We start from the raw sequence: 19430 nt of genomic DNA, 5'->3' as shown, positions 1-19430 counted from the left end.
TAAAAACCGAAGTATCACCGAGTTCACTTACGTAGAACAAAATTACGCTGTACACCAAAAGTATTACTAACAGTACAAAATACTACAAACAACTGTATAGCAAATCCTACATCACATTACATTGAAGTGACAAATGTCATAGGATAGCGATATGCACATTTATAGACGGCGGTAATATCACGTACACAAGGTATAAAATTGCAGTGCATGGGCGCAGCTGTCACTAGTACTCAGGTGATTCATGTGAAATGGTTTCCTACGTCATTACGGGCGCACGACGGAAAAATCAACAGTGGAATGGTAGTTGGAGCTTGATGCATGGGACTTTCCACTTGTGAAATCGTTAGGGAATTCAATATTCCGAGATCCAGAGAGTCAAGTGTGTGTCGAGAATACCAATTTTCAGGCATTACCTCTCACCACAGACAACGCAGCGGCTGACGGCCTTCGCTTACAGACCGAGAGCAGCGTCGTTTGAGTCGAGTTGTCAATGCTAACGGACGAGGAACACTGCGTGGAAAACGGCAGAAATCAATGACGGACGTATAACAAATGTATCCATTAGGACAGTGCACCGGAATATGGTGTTACTGGGTGGTGACAGCAGACGACTGACGCGAGTGCCTTTGCTAACAGCACGGTATAGTCTGCAGCACCTCTCCTCGGCTCGTGGCCGTATCAGTTGGATCCTAGACGACTCGTCAGATGAGTTCCAATTTTGGCCGGTAAAAGCTGATGGTAGGGTTCGAGTGTAGCGCAGACCCCACGAAGCCATGGATACAAGTTGTCAGCAAGACACTGTGCAAGCTGGCGGTGACTCCATAATGGTATGGGCTTTTTGTACATGGAATGGAATGGGTTCTCTGTTCAAAGTGAACCGATCACTGACTGGAAATGGTGATTTTCGGCTACTTGGACACCATTTGCAGCCATTCACGGACTTCATGTTCTCACACAAGAATTGAATTTTCATGGATGACAATGTGCCATGTCACCGTGCCACTAATGTTTGCAATTGGTTTGGAGAACGTTCTGGACAATTCGAGCCAATGATTTGGTCACACCGATCGCCCTACAGGAATCCCAGCGAACATTTATGGGATATAATCGAGAGGTCAGTTCATGCACAAAATACTGCACTGGCAACACTTTCGCAGTTATGGATTACTATAGAGGCAGCATTTCTCAGTATTCTACAGGCGAGTTCCAATGTCTTGTCCAGTCCATGCCACGGCGAGTTGCTGCATTGCGCCGACACGATATTAGGATACATCCCATGACTTTTGTCAACTCAGTGTCATTTGAGATTTTAAATCAAAACTTATCTGTGTCCCAATTCAGCCTACAAGGTTTGTGCTACAACGCTGTGCTTGGCGATAATGTAATTAGACTGTACCACGAGTATGTATGAGTTGTCGTTGTGGGCTACGGTGTCATTGTCTCGGCGCAGATGTTACGACTGGCCAGACATGCCTGCAGTTAAAGTAGTACAGCGAGGGATTCTGCTACGGTGCTGTAAAGCCTATAGCACCAAGTCTTCAGACATTCATGGGCGCATGTCCTCTGGACCTTCAAATACAAAAAAATAGCTGCCATCTACAGACTCAACGAAAAAACTATTTGAAAAAAATACACGAAATTCTTTGGGAACCGGCAACGAATCCGTTCCTAATACAAAATTTAATATTTGCAGACTGGTAGCAAAGATGGAATTTCTCAGGGACATAAAGGCAAAAATTTCTATTTATTCCAGATGTAAACGAAAGCTGATACATTTCGAGCCACTTACGGACTGGTTTACTACCTTTCCGCAGATGGGCTATATTCGACATATCTGAACAGAACTCGTAATAGGAAAACGACCAGCAGTGACTGTCACGAAGTCGGTACATCAGATCATGACCTATGGGACTCTCCTCTAGTTGTAGGTATAGCGAGGAAGTAAACGAGGACTTTAACATCTTAAATATATTACTGGACTCGACGGGGTGACCGATATGTTAAGGAACATAGAAACTAAACATATTCCAATACTAGCAAATTGTGTATGTGTCCATCTCAGACAACGGCAAAGAGACATAGTGAAGCTATGCACTGTTTAACTGTTCTCCGAAAGTCAGTGACTCCAGCACTGTCATATTTAGTCGTAGTAGAAGTACCAGTATTAGTGTTAGTATAAGGGCGTACTGATAAGCAATACCTCCAAATTTTTTGTGTGAAAACTCTTAAAGCTTTTTTATATAAAATAAACGTTATTAACATTCTACATTTTCATTCTTCGTATCTACATATTTGTTTCTCAACGTACTCACTCTGGCGACGAACACGCGTCACCCAAAGAGAGAACAGATTTGTTGATACTGTCATTGTAAAATGTCTAACTTTGTTGACGAAGCCGCAACCTCGTCTCTGCTTGCACCGCTTCGACGGTTCTAGGCGCTTCAGTCCGGAACCACGCGGCTGCTCCGGTTGCACGTTCAAATCCTGCCTCGGGCATGGATGTGTGTGATGTACTTAGGTTAATTAGGTTTAAGTAGTTCTAAGTCTAGAGGACTGATGACCTCACTTGTTAAGTCCCATAGTGCTTAGAGCCATTTTTGAACCGTTTCGGCACCGTCAAAGTGAAATCCTGGAAGGGGTTCTTTAAGTTTTGGAAGAAGATGAAAATCGGATGGGGCCAAATCGGGATTGTATCGAGGATAACTGATGACAGCGAAGCCAAGGTGTCGGATTGTTGCAGATGTCGCAGCGCTCGCATATGGTCTGGCATTGTCATCCTGAAGGAGAGGGTGCTCCATGTGTGGACGAACTCCTGGAAGTCGTGCTTTAAGTTTTCTGAGGATCTTGCAGTGCCCTGCAGAGTTTATAGTGATCCCTTTTGACATTAATTCCAAATTCACCACACCTGGAACATCCTAGAACACTATGAGCATAACTTTGTCTGCTGATGGCATTGTCTTGCACTTTTCTGGCCGAACTCCAGTGCTCCTGTCTTTTTACCGGGGTCTAAACGGTGAATCGAGCTTTCATTACCTGTGACAATGTTTTTAGGGAACTCATCACGCTCAAAAAGCAAAAGAAATTATTGAAAGATGTCCAGTCTCCTCTTTCAATTGGAGGCACGTTTTCTGCCGTTAGAATTTCTATTAAAGCACACTGTTTCTAACGAATCGATATAGTTACATTACACACCGCCGTGTTGTTGTTGTTGTTGTTGTTGTTGTGGTATTCAGTCCAGAGACTGGTTTGATGCAGCTCTCCATGCTACTCTATCCTGTGCAAGCTTCTTCATCTCCCAGTACTTACTGCAACCTACATCCTTCTGAATCCGCTTAGTGCATTCATCTCTTGGTCTCCCTCTACGATTTTTACCCTCCACGCTGCGCTCCAGTGCTAAATTTCTGATCCCTTGATGCCTCAGAACATGTCCTACCAACCGGTCCCTTCTTCTAGTCAAGTTGTGCCACAAACTCCGCTTCTCCCCAGTTCTATTCAATACCTCCTCATTAGTTATGTGATCTACCCATCTAATCTTCAGTATTCTTCTGTAGCACTACATTTCGAAAGCTTCTATTCCCTTCTTGTCCAAACTATTTATCGTCGATGTTTCACTTCCATACATGGCAACACTCCATACAAATACTTTCAGAGCGACTTCCTCACACTTAAATCAATTCTCGGTGTTAACAAATTTCTCTTCTTCAGAAACGCTTTCCTTGCCATTGCCAGTCTACATTTTATATCCTCTCTACTTCGACCATCAGTTATTTTGCTCCCCAAATAGCAAAACTCCTTTACTACTTTAAGTGTCTCATTTCCTAATCTAATTCCCACAGAATCACCCGACTTAATTCGACTACATTCCATTATCCTCGTTTTGCTTTTGTTGATGTTTATCTTAGATCTTCCTTTCAAAACACTGTCCATTCCGTTCAACTGCTCTTCCAAGTCCTTTGCTGTCTCTGACAGAATTACAATGTCATCGGCGAACCTCGAAGTTTCTCCAGAATGAGATTTTCACTCTGCAGCGGAGTGTGCGCTGATATGAAACTTCCTGGCGGATTAAAACTGTGTGCCCGACCGAGACTTGAACTCGGGACCTTTGCCTTTCGCGGGCAAGTGCTCTACCAACTGAGCTACCGAAGCACGACTCTCGCCCGGTACTCACAGCTTTACTTCTGCCAGTACCTCGTCTCCTATTTGTTCTCCATGGATTTTAATACCTACTCCGAATTTTTCTTTTGTTTCCTTTACTGCTTGCCCCATATACAGATTGAATAACATCGGGGAGAGGCTACAACCCTGCCTCACTCCCTTCCCAACCACTGCTTCCCTTTATGCTCCTGGACTCTTAAAACTGCCATCTGGTTTCTGTACAAATTGTAAATAGCCTTTCGCTCCCTGTATTTTACCCCTGCCACCTTTAGAATTTGAAAGAGAGTATTCCAGTATGCCGCCGTGTTATACGCTACAAATCGGAGCCCTCTAGCGACAGAGGGTTGCAACTTGAGTTAGCAAAGTAGGAATGTCGAGAGAGGAATATAAAACAAAACTCCGTCCGCACAGGCCTTGGAACGCCTAACGGTACCGACCTATCGCCGTGTCATCCTCAGCCGATGTCGCTACTGGGTGGATATGAAGGGGCGTGTGGTCAGCAGATCGCTCTCCTTGCCGTTGTCAGTTTTCTTGACCGCAGCCGCTACTTCTCAATGAAGTAGTTCCTCGGTTGGCCTCGCAAGATCTGAGTGCACCCAGTTTACTGACAGCGCACGGCAGACACGGGCGGTCACCCTTAAAAGTGCTAGCCAAGCCCGACAGCGCCTAAATTCGGTGATCTGATGGGAATCTGCGTTACCACTGTGGCATAGCCATTGGTGGCCGACTAAAATGAATGAAATTTAATACCTCGACCGATACTGAAAACACAATAAAAAATTCTTAGGCATTATTTTTTCAGCGCACCCTCCTGTTAGTAACATAACATGCAGTAGTGGTAATTGCTGAATCAAAATCAAGGTGGAGGTAATAGTAATAGGGACATTATATGGGTTACATAGTCTGTTATTGTAGCATATGGTGTTGTAACAGTACTAATAACAATAGGTATAAAGGTGACTATGAAGTTAATCAAGAAAATTTGAAATAACGGAAACCAATGGCTCTTTTTCTGTCACAGTAAATGAAGACCCGACTGGGGGTGGAAAAGATGCCATAGGAAAACTGTATGCAGAGTTGAGTATAGACAGCCATCTCAAAAATTCAGACTCAAACATTAACAATTGACGTTTTTTGTTTCGAGGGCTCTCGGGTGTCCAGCCGGATGCGACCGTTGTGGCCCCACGATTTTCGGCGAATAATTCATCAGGTGGTTCTGATGGAATGGTCTGACTGCTCATTGTCGGTGTTATTTATGTCTGTCAGTCACGCATAAATAACACCGACAATGAGCAGGCAGACCATTCCGTATTAGACTTTAACGATCGCATCCGGCTGGGCACCCGATAGCCCTGGAAACAACACATACGCCGGGAAAGCCTCCGATCACATATTAACAATTGTCATCTTTGGAATCCAACTGAGATACTCTGTATATGCACTGATTTACAATCTTTGATCCCTCAAACATTTCCCAGCAGCACTTATTTCTACTTGTACCTGACAGCGGTAAAACAGCTTGTAAAATAATAAATACTGTAGAATATCGCACGATTTCGTGTTTTTTCATTCATAATACCTCCTTTGTTATATAATATGTTTCGAAACCTGTCATCTGTTGGGGCTACAGTTACAAAACACTTTTACTTTGGCTCTGCCGGTAGATCTGTTCTACTTTCCAGGCGTCAGAGAAGTTGTCCTGCATAGCTTCCTGCACTAGCACTCAGATGAAATTAATGCTAGTCCAAAAAAGTATGTAGGAAAGATTCTCTGAAAAGTGGAAACTAGGAAAGAGGTCCGCGCTGAATTTAAATAGTGAAGGTGGATGTTTCTGGATAATAGTATTGCCTATCAAAGATGTAGATCTTGGTTCATGGTCCGACTCGACACTCCGTTTTAATCTGACTGGAAGTTGCAATACCATCATGTTATTTACATGAAGAGATTGTGAGACACCAATAAGATCCATAGTAAATGGTTGGTCCAGACTGCAGCTGTCGTGATTGAGATTACCATCCCGGGATTTCAACATTCTTGTTTCAATCACTGGAAGTTTTAACTTCTTTATTCCCTGGAAACTCAATCTATATTACACTTATTATCTACAAAACTTCATTTTAGATTCATGCACTTAGAAACGGAAAGTGATTTTCTCGTGTTTTACTTGTTTCTACAGTCATGGACTGTGCGCCTGGTCCCAGGGGAGGTTCGAGTCCTCCTTGGGGCATGGGTGTGTGTGTGTGTGTTTGCCCTTAGGGCAGTCTAGGTTAAGTAGTGTGCAAGTTTAGGAACTGATGACCTTAGCAGTTAAGTCCCATAAGATTTCACACACACTTGTTCCTAACAATCAGTGCATATGTTTCTGGGGAGAGGGAAGGGAGAAGGAAACAGAGAGGAAGGAGGGAGATAATTAAACTAGTTTGACTGATGAACGCTTAAACTAACACGTTGATGAGCCAAAGGCTATATGGTTTTTAACTAATAAGATTCAGTATAATAATTTAATGATCTTTCTGTAAAGCCGTTAAGCTGACAAATATTTTTTTCACAAATGGAGATAAATTTCGTTCCGCGAAACTTTGCAGATGTGTAATGCTAGCCTGTACGCAAAATTATAAACAGTGTGTATTAAATTTGAAGGTGCTCTAGTCCAATACAGTGTGTGTGTGGGCGACAGCTGCTTCTGAGGTTTCCTCATTTTCACGTGGTTCCTGTTTACGACTGTAATAAAAGAAGTGGTGAACACACTGTAGGCACCTGCACCCGCATGTGACCTTGCCCGGCCTGTCACGACAAAATGGTGTTTGCAAAGAAAAGATAAGAAAACCGCCTGAAGAGAACTATATGTAGCGTGTTGCAAGCTGCAAAACGACGCTTATGTTCGCATTATTTCGTGAAGTTTTCGTCTTTCTACTTACTAAGTCAATTTTTCCTACGCACACACATTTGCGTGACAAGCATTGTTTATCTACGGTAACAGCATTGGTTATCCGAAATTACAACTGAAATTCTGTGACAAGGCCACGTCTGAAACTTGGAAGTACAAGTTTTCGTTAGCAGTCGCCTTACCACTATACCATCATAACCCTTCTACTGCTTACTTAATCGTTTGCCACTCAGTGTTATGTAAAAGCTTTTGTGAAGCGTGATTTTTGTATAAGAATCAAATGCCATGAATGTCTGCATTGTATCTTTATTTGAATTGATCGTTATTTCCAAAGCCATTGCATTATGCAGTTAGTATATTGGTACACTATGGACTCTTCGCCACACAACGTAAGGCTGCATGATGAGTTGTGATGTGTAGAGAGCTCTAGTAAAGTTCTGAAGAATGTCGGATTTAAAGCCACCAAGAGCTGTTCACGAAATAAATGTTTGTCCATTATCAGTTTCGATATACCAATCGTCACTAGTTCATAAAATTATTTACATCTGCCTGTATGGTATCGTTCTTAGTGTGGCGTTAATAAAACTAGAATAAAAAAAAACTATACTGCGCCACTGAAACTGGCCGGAATAGCGAAAAAGACATTGATACAGTTATATAAACGCAGTCTGTATTTAGATGGAGTGCACTCTGCACACTTTTATTGACGCCACAGAACAATTTCGTATCGACTGTTGTAAATAATTGTACGCTACGTGACGATCGGTTGATTGACACTGGTAGTAATAAGGAATTATTTTGTCAGCAGCTCTTGGTTTGTCTTTCTTCAAATATTTACGAGTTGTGTGTCATCGCCTGCATAAAATATAATAGTATTTTGGCTGGATTAGTGGTCGAGGTTCGTAATAGTACTGGCACACCAATAGTTGAAGGTTATACACAATTTTTATGCTAGAAATAAATTCAATCAACGGTGTTCTCCGACATCACTTATCAGTGCTTCCAGCACCATGATATTGGGTTATCGTTAATGACTGTCAACGAATAAGTCATTAGATATGAAACTTGTGTACGGATTGGAGAGAATTGGCCTAGGAAATCGATAACATCGCTTTCAAAAGATTTATCTCAACATTCGACGATCGCTAATCTGAATCGGGTTGGTCCGACGGGATCTGAGCTCCGCTTCTTTTGAGTGCTAGTGCATTGTCTTAGCCAGGAGCCATCTCCCTCGGAGTTCGTTTTCTTACTCGCTGACGGTCATAGACTTAGCAATATTCTGATACACGCATGTATTTTACAGAATAATCTAAACAAATCGTATACAAACATTGGCCACGTGCAAGTAGGACTGGCTCACTGAGGTTTCCGTGAAAACTTAATTAGTATGTAAACAGATAATTCATGCATTCTCGCAATCGAGGATCTCTACGACTTTTTCGTATTATCGACATTGATTCCTGCAGGATATCAGTCCCAGAGCTGCCGAGACTTTTATGAACGTTTTAATTTCGAGTTTGAATTCGGATAGCAAATGACAAAAGGAATACTTTTTCGTGTGATATAATTACAAACCAACAATTTTCTGTATAAAATGCATGTTTGACCATCAGCTGCTTTTATTTTAAACCCAAGTGTCAACCGGTTTCAGTCTTGGGCCATCTTCACGGATAATAGTTAAAATGGTTTAAGCCACCACATTACATTTTTCGTTACTTAAATAATGTGTACAGCATGTCATGACTATCAATATAAGACACAGGACTTTTAGAAGCAAACATACTAATACTCAATGTACGGAGAGCAGTACTGTTCCGTGTACATTTAGTATGTTTGCTTCTAAAAATCCTGTGTCGTACACTGACATTCATGACATTCGCTACACATTATTTAAGTAATCACAAATGTAATGTGGTGGCTTAAACCATTTTAACCCTTATCCGTGAAGATGGTCCCAGACTGAAACCAGTTGACATTTGAGTTTAAAATAAAAGCAACTGATGGTTGAAAAATGGTTCAAATGTCTCTGAGCACTATAGGACTTAACATCTGAGGTCATCAGTCCCCTAGAACGCAGAACTACTTAAACCTAACTAACCTAAGGAAATTACACACATCCATGCCCGAGGCAGGATTCGAACCTGCGACCGTAGCGGAACTGATGGTCAAACATGCATGTTTTACATTACTTGACGGCAGTTGACAGTCACCTTCAAAAAATGTTCATAGCAATTTTCTGATTTTTTTCCTTTTCTTGTACAATGAAACCTTTCTTCTTTGCATATTCCATGATTATACGTCAACGGGAAGCACCCTACAGGTTTTGACGAGTGAGTTTGCGAGTATCAAAATATGTCACGCAAAAGGTGGTATCTTTTGATTATACATACTGAGAAGCTAATGTTTATTACACCGCCAAGAAACCATAGGCCTTAGTACGTGACATACATTTCAAACTTATACGTCTATCCTATCCCGAAAAAAAAAAAAGGGTCGTAACAGACGGACGGACAGACAGTCTTATAACAAGCGACAATTTTTTTTCGTGTCATACAATTACAAATTAACATTTTTCAGATTTTTTTACTTTGGTTGTAGTGTGAAACCTTGCTTCTTGACCAATTTCATGATTCTAGATCTACGGTAAGTACCCTGTAGGTTTTGATGAGCGAGTTTGCGAGACTATTAAAATATGTGACATAAATGGCCGTGTCTCTTGCCAGCATTGACTGAAAAAGTGTACTTTTTGACATCACAAAGGTATCCTAGACCTTAATATGTGTCAAATTTCGACTTGATAAGTGTACCCGTTTCTCAGATATATAGTTCTCAACAGTCGGACGGACAGACAGAGGGGCAACGAAGTGATGCTATAAGGGTTACGTTTCTACCGATTCAGGCACGGAACCCTAAAAAACGTCCGAACAATTTAGTATAAATTCGGTAATATTAGTTACACAAAAATGTAGTAGTAAAACTCTGGGTCAGGTAAGAGGAAAACTGGAACCGAACGCATAGGCAGACGTCACAGTGTTTACTAACAACATTTTGGTATTATGCTGTTAATAGTTTACACGGCAACATCGACAACCTCACAAAACCCTCTGCTAATCATCATTATTTACACATTTGTAATTACCAGTCTCTGTACACTATAGCATGGTTTTTCTTAACAAATCCCTCACACAACAGAAGTAGTGTCCTAGAGAGCACTTTGTTTCCTGACCTTGCTAAGGTTTACAGCATATAAAAAAGTTGGATTAACTGACGTTCAACACAAATATTTAGCTACCACCCATATAAGTTTTTCAGAAGAGTCTTGATAGAGATGTTAGGGTAGGGAACTAAAGAGTGCCACAATCTGTTGCTAACTGTCTTTCGGGAAGTATGAAAATACGAAGACGAATGCACAGACGAAAACGTCGAGAGGCGTTGTATTTACCGTAATGAAACAAAAAAGGAATAATTCGAAAAGCGTCGAGTAAATGCTACGCCGTTTGGAGATGACGCGCGAGGATACTGGAGGGCGTGAAGTCCAATTGGAAAGTGGAAGCGCCTTTGCTACTCACTACAGGTTGCCGCGAGACGCCGGCGCCGCCTCCCTGGAGGCAGCGCCGCTGTGTGGGCGCCGCAGGGGGAGCAGGCCGAGCACGCCCCCGCGTCTGGGCGCCAGGCGCTGCCGGCGTCGGCGTCTGTGTCTGTGTCTGTGTCGTCGTGGCCTGGCGGCAGCGGCGGCCGCGCGCATCCTTGGCGAGGCAGAACGGCAGCGGGCAGCAGCGCGGCATCGCTCACACTGCCGCCTCGCGGCTCGCCCAGCTCGTAACTGCTCAGTGCTCGCTATTGGCCAAATACTGCATAGTGTGGACGAGCATTCCGTGACGCGCATTTATGACACTCGGAGTGCGAGCGCACTCTCGGCTAACACGAAACCCTGATCGCACTTCAGCACGAAGTCCGTAGTACACTGAAGTTGCTAACCGGTCGGACATTGCACGCGCGCTCTCGGTAAACACGAAAGTCTGCCTGCACTCCAGCAGGAAGTCCACATTACACTAGCAGGTCCAACATTGGCATTGCTTTCCCCCGCCACCATCTTTCGTACGTGGAAAGCCTTGCTGTTATCCTCCTGAGTCCTTTTGTAGCACGTGAGCTAAGTACGACTTTTGTTTTCTAGCTCAGTAAACAAAATAAACTCGTGATGCCTGATGGCAGCACATACTTTCAACAGTGCGCCTTCTGTGCATCACTTGTCTTCGTTCCTGCATGTTATCAGTAGGTGAAAGTGACTGCTTGAAAAAAGCGGTTTATCGCATTGTCAGCATACTTCGAGATATAAAGGTAATTTGTCATTTTTTTAGTAATTTTGGACTATAATATGCTTAGAATATACTGCAATATGCTAATACACTCTAAACTATCGAATGCGTAAATGTTCATTTCATCACGAATATCTTGTTTTCTTTCTTTTACCTTTCATTCTAACCTACACTGGGACGGCATGGCTATTCCTCGAGCGGGAGCATGTCGTAAGATGTACAGTTGTCAAGAATAGCTGTTTTTATGTTATCAAGGTACACATGTACGAGCAAAATCACAATTTACTCTTAGTTTAATTAAACAACGATCAAATAAACTTATATTATATGAGCTAATTCACTGTTTAATTGGACAATAATAAACTTTCATTGTCACTCAGTGACGGCCTTTGTGGCCGAGCGGTTCTAGGCGCTTCAGTCTGGAACCGCGCGACCGCTACGGTCACAGGTTCGAATCCTGCCTCGGGCATGGATGTGTGTGATGTCCTTAGGTGAGTTAGGTTTAAGTAGTTCTAAATTCTAGGGAGCTGATGACCACAGACGTTAAGTTTCATAGTGCTCAGAGACATTTGAACCATTTGTCACCCGGTTGCCGTGTACAAGTGTTATCTCACAATAATTACCCTCTAGAAGCATTAAACGGCACAGTTGCACGAGATTCCTGCCAAACGCTTATTCAATTACTGATTATCTCGTAGACATCTACCGCATTGTGAACTTGTGCTGTTAGCTCGGAATCTAGAGTATTTTCTTGAGGGATCATTAATTTTTTCCCCACATAGCTCGCTGTTCATTTTATGTTACTGCTGCTCAATTGGACGTATCACAACACAACTTATCACTGTCTTAGGTGAAGCAATAATGAATGAATTAGTATGGGCTCGTAATTGTAAACCAACAATGGAATGGTACAAGACAATGTTAAATGCAGTTGGCGCATTTTATACACAAGCGTGCCCGCTCGAGGACTATTATCGGGTTTGGCATTGGTGAGGCCTCTACACGCACCAAACGACGGATCGATAGACAGATTGGACGTCTGTAGACGTTTCGACTGAGCGACCGACGGATTTTCCTTATGGGGCTGTCAGGCGGGTAGGACCACCAGACAGCCGAAAACGCCCCCCCCCTCTCTCCCTCCCCCTCCCTCCTCCCTCCATCCCTCCATCCCTCCATCCTCTCCCACTTCCTCCAGATTGCAACCGGCCAATAAGAGCTTGTCTTTTGTCACTGCGCGAGGGATTAAATACTGTTCTTAAATGAGAGGATGCGAGGTGTACGAAACTTAAAGGACAGAGTTTCTGCAGAAATTTAAAAACTGCAGATGTTTCTGCGACACGTCGTGCGAAGGGGTCCAGCAATACAGATGCAAGAAATAAAGTACTTTTTCATTTTTTGACTAATGTATAAAGGTTTCGTGTGTGTGTGGCGCTGGGGAGGGGGGTGGGAGGGAGGGGTTAGAGAGAGAGAGAGAGAGAGAGAGAGTGTGTGTGTGTGAGAGAGAGAGAGACAGAGAGAAAATGAAAGTCCCTCGATCTTCTGTATTCCTATTTTAGGTTCAAATGGTTCTGAGCACTGTGGGACTTAACATCTGAGGTCATCAGCCCTCTAGAACTTACAACTACTTAAATCTAACTAACCTAAGAACACACACATCCATGTCCGAGGCAGGATTCGAAACTGCGACCATAGATGTCGCGCGGTTCCGGACTGAAGCGCCTAGAACCGCTCGGCCACATCGGCCGGCCCTATTTTAGGGCTTTGTTTCCGATACTTATCGGAAATGAAATCTAAAAAACCGAAATGGATGTTAATTCATAAAATATACTTGCTTTATTGTTATAAGTAGACACCGGATTATATGCATCATAAGAACCTTAAAATATGCATGAAAAACGCTTAAAACGCACGATAAGTCGAAATATGCTAGATCAAATAATAAAAACCACATGGTAGTTACTGCGTGCATTGTATCTCAAAGTCGAACCTGTGCATATCAGTTACGAGAAAGACAACCGGCTACGCGAAAAATTGGTACATTTAGAACGCTGATAACATTTTCCGAATTCTTGCTGGTAGAGGTTAGGAAGGGGGCCTTTATGGGATTATTTTCTAAAAATTTGCAAAATGAGGACACATACCGTGTTTCAAGAATTGTTTCTTCTTTGCTACTTTTGACGGTAACTAGCCTATGCGATGCGAGTGAGTCGCTGTGAAACAACCGATAAGTGCAGGACCAACTTCGAGATACAGCGCACGCACACGGGCACGCTCAAAAACTCCGTCATATTTTATTTAAAAAACAACATAATATCATGATTTTGTAACAGCGTTAACTTTTAATTAATACTGTTGGACCAAAGCATCATTTACAATTTAGTTTGCATTTCCCTACTATTGTAAACATAAACTACCAAGTACTGTTCCAAATGTTTCGTAGTAGGATTGTCTTCGATCACTCAAAACATTTTTTTATAATCAGAAATGGACTGTTCTACATCAACTGAGGTAACTGGGCAGTACTTGAATTTGGGCGCTATACAGGCAATTATTGTTTCTGGTAAAAGTTCACCCGTCCCATTAATAAAACTATCAATCTGGCACAAGGGTTCAAACTTTTCTTTAAGTTTTCTTGGGAATACCTCCGGCAGTGAGAAGTTCCCCAGGATAATTTCATTCATTTACTGAATAGATTCATTCAACGCCAAACCTTGAGTATCAAGCTTTTTAATACTTGCAGGTATATGGGAAAAATGAGTGCTTATCACAGCAATGTCTTTTTTAATGAAAGAATCATTAAAAGCTTTCTTGCACTGGCAAACTACCAAAGCCTCTACACTATCGAATTCGTATACTACCCTTCTAATGGCCAGGAAATGTTCATTGTAAAGCAACACAGCTTCGACCCACGTACCGCAACGAATTCGGGAGGTAAAGGCACATTTGGTAGTTTTTCTTTGTAGGTATTGATGCGAGCAGGAGGCCTGATAAACTCTTTCTTTGTGGATGAAATCAGTTTATTTACATTCACAAACATGGAACGTCCTTCTGCAGCAAGGCGATTTACTCCATGAGCAAATTCACGTCATATGAATCAAATTGGGATGAAATACTGAGGGCTGTTCCTGCTTTGATCATATAGGGAGCAGCATCTGAAATAAACACAAACTCCCTTTCATCTGGAAATATTTTTCTAATACCCTCCTTCACAAATCTGGCGATCGCAGAATGATATACTTTTCAAGTTCTTTGCAGGTCGCTAAGTAGGAAGAAGAAGGCTCTTCTTTTAAAACACTAACAATTAAATTTGCACTTTAACGGCCACAAGTGTCTGTTGTTTCGTCAAATGAAATCCAGATAATGCTGTCCTTGAGTTCATTGCGTATTTCTTCCAGAACATTTACGTTAATTGTTGGTATGTAATTTTCACATAATGTTGATTCATCAGGTATATTTTGAAAGCAATATTTGCGCAGGAAGCCTTTGAGGATAGGGTTTGTAAGCTTATGAAGAGGAATAGCGTTTGTAATGAATGCTTCACATAGATCCATGTTAAACTGACTTTTCTGGTTACCTTTGGACAAATCCCTGCTGCTACAACTTGCTGTTGTCATAATTTGTTGCCGTGATACTTTCTTCTGCATTCCTGCTATATGAAGACTTGTCTTGACATGCTGGTCTATTTGAAACTCTTTTGCATGAAACGTTTTTCTCGCAAACTCGACAATATAAAACAATTTCGTCATATGCAAATGTTCCAGGATGGTCAGCTATCCACGAAACGTTTCTATTTTCGGGTGGCATACCGCACATCACGTTACACACAACACGTCGTAAACAGTCGTAAACACGTTCAATTGCGTACAAGTAACTAGAAAGCTAAACTGAAACAATGCACGTGCAACTAAAAGCTTGGGTAGTTTAATTGTTGCCGACGCGTACGGTATGTCAGCGAAAGCGATTAACAGGGTCGAGAGCGCAGGAGCATTGATTCTGCCTGCCTGTTCCTCTTCTGTAATGCCTTCGCTAGGCAGTGGCCTCTCGGTTAACGACTGCACGCAGGTATAGGTCGTGGTCAATCTGTGAGACATCAAAACTACATCGAGCTAAAGAGCGCCCGTCTAAATTTTTAAAATGTTATAAAGACAGATGATGATGATTGTTTTGTGGGGCGCTCAAGTACGCGGTCATCAGCTCCCATACGAAGTCCCAATTTTTTCACAGTCCAAGCGAGCCACTGTCACCAATGTTGACGATGATGATAACACAAACACCCAGTCCCCGGGCAGGGAAAATCCCCAACCCAGCCGGGAATCGAACGTGGTACCCCGTGTTCCAGAGGGAGCAATGCTAGCCGCTAGACCACGAGCTGCGGATGTAAACATTGAGCGAAAATATGCGTGTCACCACTTTCTAGTTGAAATATGCAATAACCTGTGAAAAGGAAATAAATATCCAAATGCATATAATCCGGTCTCTAGTTATAAATGTTAAAAAGTGCGGCCTATATTTAAGTCCTCTGCTATTAAAAGCAAAATGTAAGACCTTTTCTCCTTTTCTTCAGTTCTAACAGTTCCTAAATGCTTCATTTCTCACGTATCTGTTGTATTTATTAGATACATACACAAATAAATTAATAAAGTTTACATGAACATATTTTGTTATATTTAATTTGCTTCACCATCACGTATTTCCTCAGTCAACTATAAATCACGTTGCAGGCCTTCTGAATCACTTTAGTTAATAAGTGAGGGGATACAGCAGCACTGAATCTGAGGTACTCTTAACTACTGCCATTGGCTAGAAATCGTTATGTGGCTAACAGCCTCTTCTCGCAGCTTACAACCTCTCTCATGGCTCTGTGCTTGTTCGTTAAGAATGGTTTGATGATGCTCAACAGCTCTTAAATGCATGATGCAGCCATTCTTATATAATTACGGAAATCATCGGCTGCCAGATGCTTAAGTAAAGGAACGTGGGTGAACTTCTTTCCTTGCATCAGCGACTTCCTTATCGACGGTTTCTCTCGGCGCTTCTGTAGCCTTATCTATAAAAGAGCCAAGGTAGACCCCCGTTTTTGTTTCTTTGTAGAACTAACCGGGAGAACATAAACTCAATGAACGTAAGATAAACAAATCACAACAACACTGCGGCGGTCGGGACGTATGTAAGATACCACGATATTTGTTGGTCTGTCTGTCTGTCTGTCTGTCTGTCTGTCGATCGATCGATCGGCCGATAAACTGGTGCCTGGTACGTGTGTAGGGGCCTTTAATGTTAGAGGTTGACCGGATGCTCTTTCTGTCGTCCCAATCCCCCTTCACATCATTCCCCGGAACGGAATTTGTGCAACCGAGTGAGAGTTCAGAAACGGGCTCCATATACTCGCTTTACACTCGATGGCGAGTCCTGTGAAGTCATCTCCGAACTCGACCTCTCAGTGTCGTCGTAGACTCGACCCGTGAGTCTCCGTCCCTGGCCACTTATCACTTGCGTCTATTGGGAACAACTGGACCCGACTCGTTCAGTAAGGAGAGCGAGTACACGAGTTCGCAAGTATAACCGCGGACTCGTCACAATCCCGCTACATACGCACCTGTTTTCAAAGAAATTTCCGCTATCAAATGGTTCATATGGCTCTGAGCACTATGGGACTCAACTGCTGTGGTTATCAGTCCCCTAGAACTTAGAACTACTTAAACCTAACTAACCTAAGGACATCACACACATCCATGCCCGAGGCAGGATTCGAACCTGCGACCGTAGCAGTCGCACGGTTCCGGACTGCGCGCCTAGAACCGCGAGACCACCGCGGCTTTCCGCTATCAAACCGTAAATTACTATTCATATATTTCACACAGTCATCATTTCGACATTATAGTCAGTCTCACGTGCAAGCTGAAACGTCACAAAATGTGCGAATTGCGTAAATGACAGAAGCAAGTTGTGTACCAATAATATAACGACTCATCGGTTAGCATATCTCTTTCGGAGACTGCTGTAAATTTATGTTAATATTTAATATCTATTCAGCGAACATCTAACAATTACACTGACATATACACACTTTCGAGGCGTTACCGAGAGTGTAACGACAGTACCAGAAAACATAACATGAGGATGAAGTGCAGTCGGCAAATGGCGATTAATTATTTTCATAAATTACAGAACTGTCAATCCATAAACACAAGGTGCCATGTCCAAACGAATAAAGAAATAGCGCATCTTTTTTTCTGCTCTGTGCCCAGTTTTCGTTTGACGGAGCACACACGTTTTCTCATGGAGGAGGTGGAATAAACAAGAATAAAACCATTTTGTTTGCACTGGACGACAATGGTAGACTATAAAGTGATACTTATTCCAGATATCACTCGTCTAATGGAACCATTTGCAGTTGTGTACTTTGAATCAATTAATTTTAGTCTTACCCTCTTCAGTCTCGCAAAACACAGCTTCGTTAAAGGCCACCTGATCCTGACAATCGGTGATTTCGACTTGGCAGTGCTACTTTACAGCAGCAAGATTATGTGCTCATCTTCTGTTCTAACAATGAGTCACGACTAGCCTTAAATTCCAGCACGCTTCAGTACGAGGGAACGAGTCGACGAGTACGTAGCGACCGCAGCGCCACAGTTCTCTGGCTCGTCGTACTCGCGGAACTGCAGCGGGAACGATGGAAGTCAGAACTGATGTAACAGCGGCGCCTTGATTCGTGAAGTACGCAACCCGAACATTAGACTCGTACTCGCTCCGTTTCTGATGTCTAACTTCAACTGTTTGTGTGTTGCATGTGGAAGCGTGCGAACATTTAGAAAATGTTTGCCAGTCGTATAACTGAGGCGGGACGTTGGTACCAGCCCGGTATACACATAGTCGGATGTGGAGAAACTCATAATACAGTGATATAATTTTTTCTCGATGTAGCACTAGGTCTGTCTCAGCTACGACCTATACTTTCACATTCCGTGGCATTGTTTTCATAATTTTAAGTGTTTCTTAATTGAATTTCCTGAGTACCGCACATATTTCACTTGTTTTCTAACGCCGACCGCGGTCGCAGGTTCGAATCCTGCCTCGGGCATGGATGTGTGTGATGTCCTTAGGTTAGTTAGGTTTAAGTAGTTCTAAGTTCTAGGGGACTAATGACCACAGCAGTTGAGTCCCATAGTGCTCAGAGCCATTTGAACGATTTTTTTTTGTTTTCTAACACAAACAGTATTCGCTTTGAAAATGTCCTCAAAATTTGGTGACTCACACCAATTTTTTAAATTTAGTAGTTTAGTTTTTTGCTTCAGAACACCTTATTGGCCACCAATATAAAACTTTCATTCACAAAATCTAAGCTCAGTACCAAAGGGGTTACATGTTCTCTACTATGAAAATGTTTCGTGAATTTCTGATGCCCTAAATCTCTTTTACTCGTTTCACATCTGCTAAGTTCCGATCTCAGCACGCAGCACGCAGCACCCAGCATCCCCTCCTCCTCCCTCCCCCCACCCTCCGTCACGCTCATTTTACATTCGTTTTCCTAACAGGCTCATGAAATCCCTTTCCGTCTTCACACCTAGGAGACATAACACGCTGTCTAGCAGCGATAATGGCCTCAGCTTGCCGAGGAAGAGAATCCACACGTTTCTTCATGTATATCACATCCAGCTGTGAACATTCATTGATGATTAGATCCCACAGGGCTACCAACTTCTATGGCTGTTGATTGCTGACCTTCATCTGAAGTCCCAAATAGACATTTTCTACTGGAATAAGACTGGATGAGTTAGTGGGTTAGTCGCAGTGCGATAGGGCACTGAAAATGCTGTATTCTTTACACTCTGCGGTACTGGATGGATTAAACAAAAGATTTCGAACGTTAGGCTTCTTTTTTATTTAACTAAGGCGTTTGATTGTGTTGATCACAAAATATTACTCCAGAAGTTGGACCATTATGGAATACGGGGAGTAGCTCACAATTGGCTCACCTCCTACTTTAACAATAGACAGCAAAAGGCCATTACTCACAGTGTTAAGAGTGGCTATGATGTGTGGTCTGAGTGGGGCACGGTCAAATTCGGAGT

At 42.6% G+C, this 19430-nt stretch overlaps 1 protein-coding gene across 2 annotated transcripts in view; it reads right to left on the bottom strand.

Annotated features, from left to right (window-relative positions):
* Positions 1 to 19430, bottom strand: part of LOC126297996 (KN motif and ankyrin repeat domain-containing protein 3) — a 381284-nt gene that overhangs the window by 127072 nt on the left and 234782 nt on the right. The window contains exon 1 of one of the 2 annotated variants that reach the window (XM_049989313.1): positions 10612 to 11065. The exons of the other annotated variant lie outside the window; for it this stretch is intronic. Within the exon in view, the coding sequence (XP_049845270.1) occupies positions 10612 to 10827 (216 nt within the window). The 5' untranslated portion in view covers positions 10828 to 11065. Of the gene's footprint in view, positions 1 to 10611; positions 11066 to 19430 lie in introns of those variants that run through there. 2 annotated transcript variants of the gene reach the window in all.

Source organism: Schistocerca gregaria, chromosome X, assembly GCF_023897955.1.
Source record: "Schistocerca gregaria isolate iqSchGreg1 chromosome X, iqSchGreg1.2, whole genome shotgun sequence".
In the NCBI taxonomy this organism is placed as follows: domain Eukaryota; kingdom Metazoa; phylum Arthropoda; class Insecta; order Orthoptera; family Acrididae; genus Schistocerca; species Schistocerca gregaria.
The sequence above is the reverse complement of the archived record's forward strand: the minus strand, read 5'-3'. Positions and strand labels throughout refer to the sequence as shown.